Consider the following 12,571-nt stretch of genomic DNA (forward strand, 5'->3'; position numbering starts at 1 on the left):
TAAATTATATTTTATGTTGGTATCGCTGTTTGGAATTTTAGAGAAACCGAGCTAGTAGCTGCATGTTATGGGTCACATTAGCTGTCCGCTTGCATTCGGGAGATGGTGAGTTCGAACCTCACTGTTGGCAGCACTGAAGATGGTTTTCCATGGTTTCCCCATTTTCACACTGGGCATATGATGGTGGCTGTACTTCAGTCAAGGCCATGGTCAATTTCTTCCCACTCCTATGCTTTTCCTGTTCCATCTTCGCCATAAGCCCTATCTGTGCCAGTGCAATAAAAGAAAAACATAATTGTAATTTCAACATATTAACTTTGAAAAAGAAATGAAATAGAATTCTTATTCATGTAAAATATGGATGGTATTGACTAGGTCCGACTCATTGGGTGAATGGTCAGCGTACTGGCTTTCGGTTCAGAGGGTCCCGGGTTCGATTCCCGGACGGGTCAGGGATTTTAATCACTTCTGATTAATTCTTCTGGCTTGGGGACTGGATGTATGTGTCCGTCGGCATCCCAACACTCCCCTCTTCATATTCAGACAACACACTACACTACCAACCACCACAGAAACACGCAATAGTGGGTACATCCCTCCATATAGGGTTGGTGTCAGGAAGGGCATTCGGCTGTAAAAACAGGACCAAATCCACATGTGCGATGCAGTTCGCACCCACAACCCCATAGGTGTGGGCAAAAGCCGTAGCGAAAGAAGAATGGATGGTATTGACTAGCTGTTCTCTTAATTTGTGCTGAATTTTTCATTTCTCAGTACTTTGATAATCAAAAGGATTTCCTTTCTCTTATGTAATTTTTATTGTACAGAAGCCACATATGCTGCAGAAACATTATTCCATCTAAAGGAACAATCCAAAACTGACAGTTTACAGAAGATCGAAAGACGAATTAGAAGAACTTGCATCAGTAAAAGCCACCAAAAAGATGGACAATGGCAAATAGTACCTAACAACGTTGTATATCAGAAATTAGAACCCATTACTGATACTATGCGTAAGAAGAGACTAGGGTACTTTGGCCACATCCTGAGAATGTCAGATTCGCGACTTCTGAAACAGCTAGTGCAGTACAATCTTGCTTCAAAAAATACTACAACTGGATGCAGATGGATGAAAGAAATTAGGGAGGATTTGAAAGAAATTGGTCTTACACCGAGTGACACTATGGATAAGGAAAAAGTAAACACAACATTTGAAAATATGACTTTCTACTTTACACTCACCAAGAATAAAATCCCAACTAGAATATTCCCTACACAAGAAAGGGCAAGAATATCAACACGTATGAAGAAGTACTGGGAAGACCGCAAGGCTCAGACAGTTCCTGCCAAGAAATCAACAAACCAACCCCAGTGTGGTCTCAAAAGAAGAAGAAGAAGAAGAAGAATTTTAGAGAAGAATGATTTACTCTAAAAGAAACAGCATTGCTCATCAGAATGTAGGTTTTATTACAACTAAATCATTACAATTGAACTTATATGCACATAAAATATAAAATATTAAAGAATTCCTGAAAATTATGTCATCCCTCCACCCACCCACCCATTTGACTGATTTGCTCCTCTGATGATAGCTGTCCAACTTTTATGGCAGAGAGCTTTTTCCTTTAGTTGCCCAAATGTCTGAACTCCTACTTTCTGTTACTGCTTCAGTTGGTCTATAAAAATGAGATGTGGTCTTACTCAAATATTATATTAATAATTCCCTTATTAGAAAAGAGGCTGTAGTGGACTGTCTAACTTAGTCTTCCAAAATTTGCAAAGGCATATTTTTTATGTTGATTAAAGTGATTTTAGTTTATCTTTTAATAAATTTATATACAGACTAATGAGCACTAAGGAATAGTCCTATTACTGGCCAATTCTATAACTGAAATATTGTGATAGAAACTTAAGAATGCCAGGCTGAGTGGCTCAGGCAGTTAAGGCGCTGGCCTACTAACCCCAACTTGACAGGTTCGATCCTGGCTCAGTCTTGTGGTATTTGAAGGTGCTCAGATACGACAGCCTCGTGTCGGTAGATTTACTGGCATGTAAAAGAACTCCTACGGGATTAAATTCCGGCACCTCGGCATCTCCGAAGACCGTAAAAGCAGCTAGTGGGACGTAAAACAAATAACATTATTATTATTTTTTTATTTTTATTTTTATTTTTTTATTATTATTTTTTGATTCGTTGTGCCCAGCTGTGGAGCGCGTTTGAACTTATTTTGCACAATGTTTCTTCTTCTTTTCTTCCCAATATTTCTTCATTTTTTCACTGTGTTCCTTTCTGCGTGTTTCTGTCCAGCCTGTATTTTTTCTTGTTGGTTTCTCTGCAAATTTATGTTTGTTTACTAAGCTTCTAAATTTCATTCTATCTTGAATGGTTTCATCCTCAATACCCATTTCTTGTAGATCTTCATGAATTTCTGCTAACCAATTGTTGCGGATTTTCAGGGTTAGAGCTAGATTTAGAATTTTCTTTGTCAGCCTGTTGTTATCCATTCTGTGTAGGTGTCCGTAGAATTTTAGTCGTCTCTTTCTGATGGTATCTGTGATTTTTTCTGTGAATTGAAAAATTTCGTGTGGTTTCTTTTTCATCCAAATTCCATTTTTGAACTTTGGTCCTAGGATTTTTCTGAGAATTTTCCTCTCTTGTTTCTCAATGCTTTTCATTTGTGACCTGCCGCCAATGATCAGTGTTTCAGATGCATAAAGTGCCTCTGGTTTGATGACTGTATTGTAGTGTCGTAATTTTGCATTTTTTGATATACATCTTTTGTTGTATCTGTTCCATGTGATTTTGTAAGCCCTTTGCAGTTTAGCAGTTCTTTCTTTGTTAGCTTCCTGATTTAACCCTGCTGGCTGAATAATTTCACCTAGATATTTGAATTTGTCTACTTGGGAAATTATTCCACAGTTGGTGATTAATGGTTGATTGTCGAATCTTGATTTAGTTCCTTCCATAAACTGCGTCTTTTCAAATGAAATTTGAAGTCCGGTTTTTGCGGCTATTTCATTCAACTTTTCTATGGATTGGATTGCTTCTTGTCTGTTGTTCGAAAGGATCGCAAGGTCATCTGCGAAAGCTAAGCAGTCAAGCAGTCAAGGTGAATTTTGTCTTTAAGAAGTCTGCCAATGTTTATACCTTTAGTTTCTTTTCTCCATTCACGAATCACTTTTTCCAAAACTAAATTGAATAGTAGTGGGGATAGTCCATCTCCCTGTCGGACGCCAGTTCTGATTTCGAACGGTTCAGAAATTTCTCCCAAGAACTTAACTTTTGATGTTGTGTTGGTCAGAGTTTGTTTAATCAATTCCCTCGTTTTCCTGTCGACTTGAAATTCCTCTAGTATGTTGAACAGGGTCTGCCGATCTATGGAATCATACGCTTTTTTGAAGTCAACAAAGGTGATTACTGTTTGTTTGGTTTTGCGAATCTGTAGTATGGTTTTTAGGTTTAGGATTTGTTCTGCGCAGGATCTCCCTTTTCGGAATCCAGCCTGAGAATCTCCGATCAGGTGGTCTGTTTGTTTCTCTAATCTATTAAGTAGAGCTTTAGAGAAGATTTTATATACGAGTGAGAGGAGAGAAATTCCTCTGTAGTTGTTAATATCTGATTTGTCTCCTTTCTTGTGAAGTGGGTGAATCAATGCACATTTCCAATCCTACGGAATTTCTTCAGAAAACCAAATGTCCTGTAAGATTTTTTGAATACTCTGGGCCAGTTTGTCAACATTTCAGTGATTATTCCATCTTCTCCTGGTGCTTTGTTGTCTTTTAAATCTCTGATTATTTGTTTGACTTCTTGTAATGTGGGGGGTTCTGAATCTGGATTAGGTGTTGGTTTTTCATAGGTGAATTGTTCCTTTGGAGATTCACAGTTTAAAAGGTCCATGAAATGGTTTGCTAGGAGTTCACAATTTCCCTTATTACTTGTTTCCAAAGTCCCATCTGTACGTTTGAAACAGAGACTAGGTGCCTGGTAATTGGATAATTCTTCTCTGAATGTTCTGTAGAAGTTCCGTGTATTGTTTTTCTTGAAATCATCTTCTATTTCTACCAGTCTGTTTTGATCATATTTTCGTTTTTCAGATCTGATGATTTTTGAGGTTTGTTTCTGTGTTTTGAAGAATTCATCACGATTTTGATCAGTTTTATGGGAACTCCAGTTTAGCCAGGACCTAATTCTGACTTCTATGGCCTTGTCACAGGTGTCATTCCACCACCTGTGTTTGCGTTTCCTTGGGGGATTGCTGATGTTTTGTGAAGCTTTCAAGAGTGTGTCCTTGAGTTCTAGCCAGTTTGAAGGAGCATCGTTGGAGATATTCGCAAGGAAATTGTCTGAGTTCTGTCTCAGAAATTCAGGGTCGATTCTTGGGTTCCTGATTGTTTTGGTTTTCTTCCTGTTGGGTTGAAACTTTACTTTAACAAGAGATAGGTGGTGGTCGGAGTCAATAATTCCCTTTTTGACTTTAACGTTCATAATTTCTTTTTGGTTTTTCTTGGAAATAGCCACATGGTGTAGTTGAAATTCTCCTAAATGCATATTCGGGGATCTCCATGTCATTTTCTTTTGTGGAAGTGCCAGGAAATGGGTTGACATCAATTTTAGATCGAAATTCTCGCAGAAGCCAATTAAACGTTCTCCATTTTTATTGGTTCTTTTATTATTATTATTATTATTATTATTATTATTATTATTATTATTATTATTATTATTATTATTATTATTATTATTATTATTATTATTATTATTATTATTATTGAAACTTAAAAATGGTAGACATTTGTTGTATCAGTTTTAGCTTGTTAACCAGCTGCTCTATGAATCAGTGTTAGAGTATTGGCCTCTGGATTCCAAGATAACGGGTTCAAACCCTGGCTGATGTAGTCAGATTTTTGAAAGGCGGAAGAAAGTCCATTTGACACTCCATGTTGTACAATGTCTCTGGTGACACATTTGGTGTTTACCCAACAAAATTCATTATAACTCAGCGATAGATTCCTCTGCTATCTAATAGGCCTAGAGTAAAATAAAATGTCGATATTGACAAGCAGATAGCCAGATGGTATCAAATTAAAATGTCTGCACCCAGCAGCTGAGGCCATAGTAGTAGTAGTTTATCAACGTGATGGGCTAATTGAGATTTTTCTCACTGCAGATTGAAGATTGAATGACCTTTGCTTTCATTTGTTGTTGGTTTATGAAAAGTGTGTTGATTGGGTAAAATACATCTATGGTATTCCATGTTTGTTGAAAGAGGCAGCAAAAAGGAACAACAGGCAACCACCATAGGTTTCAGCTTTGGAGCACAAGGTGATGACATCAGGCCCTAAGCCGAGTCTGATATTGCTTCTACCTACTTGCACCAATCTCCTCACCTTCAATTTACGACCTTTGAATATCCCAGTTGTATTAAATTTACAAAATCTGGGATGTCTTTGATTTAGCAACCTTCATTCTCCTGTGAGTGAAGTTACGAGGAGATGATTATTTCTTTCTTCCTCTGAATACATTAATCACCACTACCGCTTCTGTTCGTCATCTTCAGAGGTACAGTATCACGAATTCCACACTCATTGCAGAAGGCATTCAGAAGTAGTTAACCCGCGAGTGGTCGCTATATAAGATATTCTCTTACATTATTTTTTATTGTGATATTACTTCACAGTGATGAAAGGGAGGTGACTGTTCATGAGTAGAGCGATTCACATTTGAAGGGTAAGCACCTCCTCCCCTAGTCAGAACATCGTGCGACTAATGACGGTGTTATGTTGAAGTGGAGTGGGAAACTTACTCCTGTTGTACGCGTTAGTATTTGTATTATGAGCACTTCTTGTTTTTGAAAATGTTATTGTGTTCAGAAACCTTGCTTTTTACGTAAATATTTACTAGATATAATGCATGTGTGAAAATTTATTTTTCACAACTTCGGGACGGAAGTTATTTTTATGTACATTGCATATGTTATTTTAAGTAGTAATTTGTGTCTTTAATAAACAGCTAATCATTTCATTTTTATGTCCGGTTCTGTGGCTAAATGGTTAGCGTGCTAGCCTTTGGTCACATGGGTCCCGGGTTCGATTCTCGGCAGGGTCGGGAATTTTAACCATAATTGGTTCATTTCACTGGCACGGGGGCTGGTGTATGTGTCGTCTTCATCATCATTTCATCCTCATCATGATGCGCAGGTCGTCTACGGGCGTCACCTCAGAAGACCTGCACCTGGCGAGCCGAACTTGTCCTCGGACACTCCCGGCACTAAAAGCCATATACCATTTCATTTTTTAAATTTCATTTTTATCTAAAATATATAAGGTAGAACTTGCGTTTCATTTCAGTAGTAAATTTCAGCCTTACGCCCCACAAAACTGCGAAAAATGTCATATTTATTTTAATGTGAGAGAAAGTCTCACACGCGACTACTCACGTTACATTTCGGCTAGCGATCATTTACGGGTTAATGTTTAGTTTATGACATAACTGTATTGGTGAACTGGTGTTGATGGCAGAGAAGCATAAAGGAATAGGCCTGCATACCTCTTAGAAATACCAGCTCTAGGTGCTTTGATCACTGATCTTTTAGCTCCCTCTGTAGACCAGTTGTAGAATGTTGGCCTTCAGGCCCTAAGATCATAGGTTCAAACCTGACACAGATAGTTGAGTGGTGGAAAGATTGCACATTCGTAGAACATCACTCTTCAAGCACTTATTGTTGCAGTGTTGTACTGTACCCCTTTCAATCACATGGGTTATAAAATGTTTCTTTCATTATCGTAGTAAGTTTTCTGGAGCAAACATGCTGTTAAGTCCTGAAGATGTTGCAAAAGCTGTTGCTTTGGTAGAAGATGGGTTGCAGCAGACCAGGATCAGGCCCAAGAAGAGGAACATCGACTAGAGATGATAACTTCTGGCTTTCATTTCTCCGCAACAATGACACCACCGCTGTTGAAACATGAAATCTGCTCCACCAAGTTTGAGGGGTCAGTGTCCATGAGAGAGGCCAATCTTCAATCCAGAAGACCTGTTGAAGGCCCAGGCTCACCAAACAGCACTGTACAGCTCGACTGCGTTCCATGGCTGGACAGTACAACATTGGGAGCAAGTGCTGTTCACTGATGAGTCACGATTTGACCTATGATTGCCTAACAGTAAAGAAAGAATCTGGAGAAGGCCTGGGAAAAGGTATTTCCCTTGCATATTCTCACTCAGCATGCCTTTTCAGGATGGTTCTCTGATGGTGTAGTTTGGAATCAATATATCTGCAAGGACTGATTTGGTCTTTGTGGAGCATGGGAGCCTCACAGCACATCGGTACGTGAAGGAAATCCTTTCGGAGCATTTTTTTTTTTTTTTTTTTTTTTTTTTTTGCTAGGGGCTTTACGTCGCACCGACACAGATAGGTCTTATGGCGACGATGGGATAGGAAAGGCCTAGGAGTTGGAAGGAAGTGGCCGTGGCCTTAATTAAGGTACAGCCCCAGCATTTGCCTGGTGTGAAAATGCGAAACCACGGAAAACCATCTTCAGGGCTGCCGATAGTGGGATTCGAACCTACTATCTCCCGGATGCAAGCTCACAGCCGCGCGCCTCTACGCGCACGGCCAACTCGCCCGGTGGAGCATGTTTTGCCTTTCGTTCCATTTATTGGCGATGGTTTCACATTAATGTAGAACAGTGCATGCCCATATATTGCGAGATGTGTGCAACAGTTCCAGGATGAAACAGAAATCCATGTTATGTTTTGGCCTGTTCAAAGCCCCAATTTGAATCCCATCGAGCATCTGTGGGGCCAGCTGGGGAGAAGGGTCCGTCAACAGTATACAGGCACCCTACAGGACGTACAGGAGGATCCCTTCTGGAATAATGGGAGATGATTTTTCAAGAGAACATTGCAGCATTGATCAGGAGCATGTCTGAAAGTTTAGACGCCATGATTGGTGCAAGAGAAGGCAATACACGATTTTGAGGAGGAAGTCCGTAATGTGAAGTGTAGAAAACAAAAAACAAAAACTTTGCGAGTTTCCTCAAAATTTTTGCTTGAGGTGTAAATCCAAGAGTGTTATTTCTGTATCATTGGTTTGATTCAATCAATTTTTTTTACCATGTAAGAAATCATTCTTTTTCATTGTGAGGCACCTAAAGAAGTCTGTACCACAATATTTTATCATAAAATGGTAAATTAGTGTCATAAAAATGATAGGAATTTAAATTAAATCTCAGCATTTCTGAATAATTGAAGTGTAGCATTTTTCATGCAGGTGAATGTATATTGGTTTTAATTGTTGCAAATATTCTTCATATTAAACTAATAACCTTCCAACTTTTTCTCATATAATTTAGTCAAATGTTATAAAAATGCAGTTTTATAGAATGAACACTAAAATTGTAGGCCTGTTACTGACAATAATTTGCCATTCATTAGTCAGCATGTGGCAGTGATATATTTGATTACGACAAATGTGCGTTTGAAAAGTGTTTTCTGTCCCAAACGAGACAATTCTTCAAAGAGCAACTATTATTGTGTTGCTTAGCAGAGCATTACATGGTAAGAGTAGACATCCTTTTCTTACATGTGCATGGAGTTGTTCATAAAGCTGTCAGGCCTCTTACATTAATCAGTGACAATAAGATAATCAGCCTCATCCTGCAAGATGTTTAGTGCTGGTTTTGCTTTAGAGAAACTGAGACCAATAGCTATTTGAAAGATGTTGTGTAAAGGTAAAGATCCAGGACACAAAGTTTGGAAACAGAATGTTTAGAGCTGTTGATTTAATCGATTAATCGAACCGATTAACCAATTAATCTAAAATTATGATTAACCTATCAATGTGCTTTAGCCAATTAATCGAACTGATTAAAATTGTAGTGTGGTGAAGAAATTAATTTCATTTTTCTATTAATTAATATAACATCCCCCGTGAGGTGGCTGCCATAAGGACAAAGTATATCAACTACAAAATAATAATGTCTTCCAAGTCATTGGTGAATTTGCTAGAATGTGCCATATAGATAACAACAATCACAAGGCTCAGAAATAAATTTGGAACATAGCATGATGTGCAGCTCATCAGATGTTATATAGATATATAGATGATTACGGAGTATGGTTATTGAACCTCGTATTGCGGGGATAGCGATGTCATTAAGTCGTGTCCTGTTGAGAGCAAGAGACTTCTGGCACAAAACTTGTGTTTTGTATTGTTGTTTGCCATTTGATGTGCAAGCCTCAGCTATTGTAGGTGTACGACTGACTGGTCATTAAAGTAAGCTGATGTTCATATCTTTCATTCAGAAAGGTAAAAGCAATCATACCTCCTTAATTGCTTTCTAGTAAAATGAGACTTATGACCATTGCTTTTACAAACTATTTAAAAGGAAATACCAGTCAGCCTATTGTAGTATATTATGGATATTTACAATACACAGTCTGGCGGCATAATGATGTTCTTTTTTTTTACGTTGCACCGACACAGATATGTCTTATGGCAACGATGGGACAGGAAAGGCCTAGGAATGGAAGGAAGCGGCCATGGCCTTAATTAAGGTACTGCCCCAGCATTTGCCTGGTGTGAAAATGGAAAACTACAGAAAACCATCTTCAGGGCTGCCGACAGTGGGGTTCGAACCCACTATCTCCTGGATGCGAGCTCACAGCTGCGTGCCCCTAACCGCACGGCCAACTCACCAGGTGCATAATGGATGGATGCGGGGAAGGTACTTGAAGAGACTGTCATTAAGGAATTTCCAGGCAATGTATGCAAATGGACGGATACCAATTGCTGGAAAGACACAATACAAAGTGTGACAGCTTAACCATCAGTTTGTGTGCGGTTATTATTCTGAATTCGCATTGAGTGTTTGAGAACTTCAGTTGCAGAAATGGCTTATGAACTGATGCAAGAAAATATTGGTGAAATTTCCAGACTTAAACAAAATGGTTGTTGTAAGGTGACAGACAGAAAAGGTGTTTTGTAAAAAAATGCTGAAAATCATTCAGTTATGCTGGAAGTACAAAATAGTCTTCATTATCATCTTAAATGCATTCATCCCTTCCAAAGTGTATCTGTATCTATCAGTATCACTACTAGTTCATCACTATCAAAGGGTAGAGAAGGGTTCAACTATTCAATACCAAGAGCTTAATATAGTGTCCTATATAATTGGTACTAGTTTTGACCCTACATACATTGTGTCATCTTCAGCCATGATCCAATTGGAAAACATATGCTCACATACGAACATTAATAAAGAAAATTATCTGGTATGTCTCAATTTCAAATCCAAGTCTAAAACATTGATGAAGTCCGACAACACATCCAAAATTGAAACCATCTCCTCAGTCAAAGTTGGAGCACCTAATAGTTAAGCCTGTGTGCTCTAATACGGAAACTGAAGATTGATTCAAATGGGGAATATCGCAATTCAACATAACACGTTAAATGTGTTGGAGAAAACCACAAAGCCGCTAACTGCAGAGAAGAGTTTTGAGGATGTAGTTCGTAAATGGGGTTTGGAAGTCAAAGTTGTCGCTGTTTGTGCTGGTAATGTAAGAAATATCATTCTAGGAGTTGAGAGAGCAAAGTATGACAATTTTCGGTGTGGAACCCACACTCTACAATTTATTAGGTTTAAATAAAGCTATTAAGGATACTGTGCGAACCCGATTAAAATTCAGTTAATCGATCGACAGCTCTAAAATATTTCCAATTGTGGAACATGAAAGGAATGTGGTCCTGAAGGTTAATTGAGAAGAAAGTGATGTGGGGAACTGGAATAATGGAAATGAGAATATTTCAGTGAACCATCACACTGAAGAACAAACAATCTCAACTAATATGAATATGAAGTAAATGACAAGAATGTCGATGGATGATGTGCAAAGTGGCCGCAGTGATAGTGACAACATTGAATTGATTGTTGCAAATATGGAAGAAAAAGTTAAACAGTATTAAGGAAGCAATGGCATGGTTGAAATGACAATCAAACAGCAAATATCTTCATTTGGTATATCTTTTTAAGCCCTATATATATGCAAAGGTACTGTATTAAATTTATACCTGCAAATGCTGCACATGGTTTACACTAAAGTGTAAATGCATTGATGAACACCTAGTAAACATTGGCCAGTTCAAAGGAGTTTGACAATGCAAACTGTTTTTGTGTAGAGGGCTTCTGATCATTTGTGGAATGGCACCATTTTCAGCTATTAGACCAGAGGTGGGGCAAATAAGTGTATTCCTACAGGTTGTTCTTAAAATGCACTTCCATTAGTGTATTAAGTGTATAAAATTATAATATTTTCCAATAGATTCTTGTTCTTTCATCCTCAGGTAGCTTATAATGTGGGTCTACATATGACATGTACTTTATTAATAAGCTTCTTCTTTCTCACAGTTATAATTCTGTATATAATGGAAGAATGTGCTTGATAACTGATTTGAAATTATATTTGATTGTGATGTTTTAGGGGAATGTTTGACTGATCTTCTAAACATTGAAGAGAAGAATGATGAAGAAAAGACTGAAATCCAGGAACCATTCGATATTTACTGGAATGAATCTGCTAATCAATGCAGGGTACTTCTGTCTTCCCGAGCTCCTAGTCGTAAACAGCCACCCAAGAAGCCTAGAAGATCAATAGCACAAATAAATAAAGCTTGGAATATTGCAGTTTAGTATTAAATCATGTTTATGGATGGTCATTATACAGTACAGGTTTGTACAGGTTTTATCTTTGAGAATGTTGAGGCCTTTGTCAGTGAAGTTACATGAATCTGCGATAGTACCATATTCATGTTATCATATGCTGGTATCTAGAAATCTCATTTACTTCAGTGACAAGCATTATCAGGGCCAACTAATGGAGTCAACTTACAGATGAACTGTAAATCTTTGGTATGTGAAATTACGAGTCACATGAAAGGTCCGTTACACAAACTCTACAACAACTACTTGAGTAAGGAAACATGAGTGAGGTTAAATCCATTTTTATTTTCTTCTATCTGTCCGCCACTTACTCTGTCTCTTTTAAGATCTTGCATTTGTCTTTTCGATTGAAATGAGGGTTAAGGTGATTCCTTTTCTAATACGTTGTTCTGCTTTCCCTTCTTGCACCATACTCAAAGAAATTTGTTTTGTACTCAAAGTACATAATACTTCACACTTGAGGTTATTCACCATATTATTCAATCCTCTCCTGTCCTATCGTATCCCCCCCCCAAGATTTCACATCAATTATACTACTGCAGTATTTGTTCATAGCTTCTATATAAACTATTGAAATTTGTGCACTATTCCTAACTCATTTCTTTTCCCAATTAATTGTCTTGACTATTCTTCTATTGTGAGGACCATCATAAAAATGTTTTCAGCAAATTTTTGTCAGTACGCATCGTGGAACCATAGACTGTGCACACATTAACTTTATATCAATAAAGGTCTGACCTTAATAAAGCCTACCACAGAAGTAGGTAAAACATCTGCATTTACAAAGACATAATATAGTTTCTGCCTTTGCTGGCAGGACCTAGTATTTACAGTGCACTAAGTCTTCTGGTATGGGCTA

At 38.0% G+C, this 12,571-nt stretch overlaps 1 protein-coding gene across 1 annotated transcript in view; it reads left to right on the forward strand.

The window, feature by feature from the left end:
- Positions 1–12,535, forward strand: part of LOC136872160 (uncharacterized) — a 28,780-nt gene extending 16,245 nt beyond the window's left edge. The window contains exon 5 of the mRNA XM_068227350.1: positions 11,474–12,535. Coding sequence (XP_068083451.1) covers positions 11,474–11,682 — 209 coding nt within the window. The 3' untranslated portion in view covers positions 11,683–12,535. The remainder of the gene's footprint in view (positions 1–11,473) is intronic.
- The last annotated feature ends 36 nt before the right edge of the window (positions 12,536–12,571 follow it).

The sequence above is a fragment of the Anabrus simplex genome, chromosome 4 (assembly GCF_040414725.1).
Source record: "Anabrus simplex isolate iqAnaSimp1 chromosome 4, ASM4041472v1, whole genome shotgun sequence".
NCBI lineage: Eukaryota > Metazoa > Arthropoda > Insecta > Orthoptera > Tettigoniidae > Anabrus > Anabrus simplex.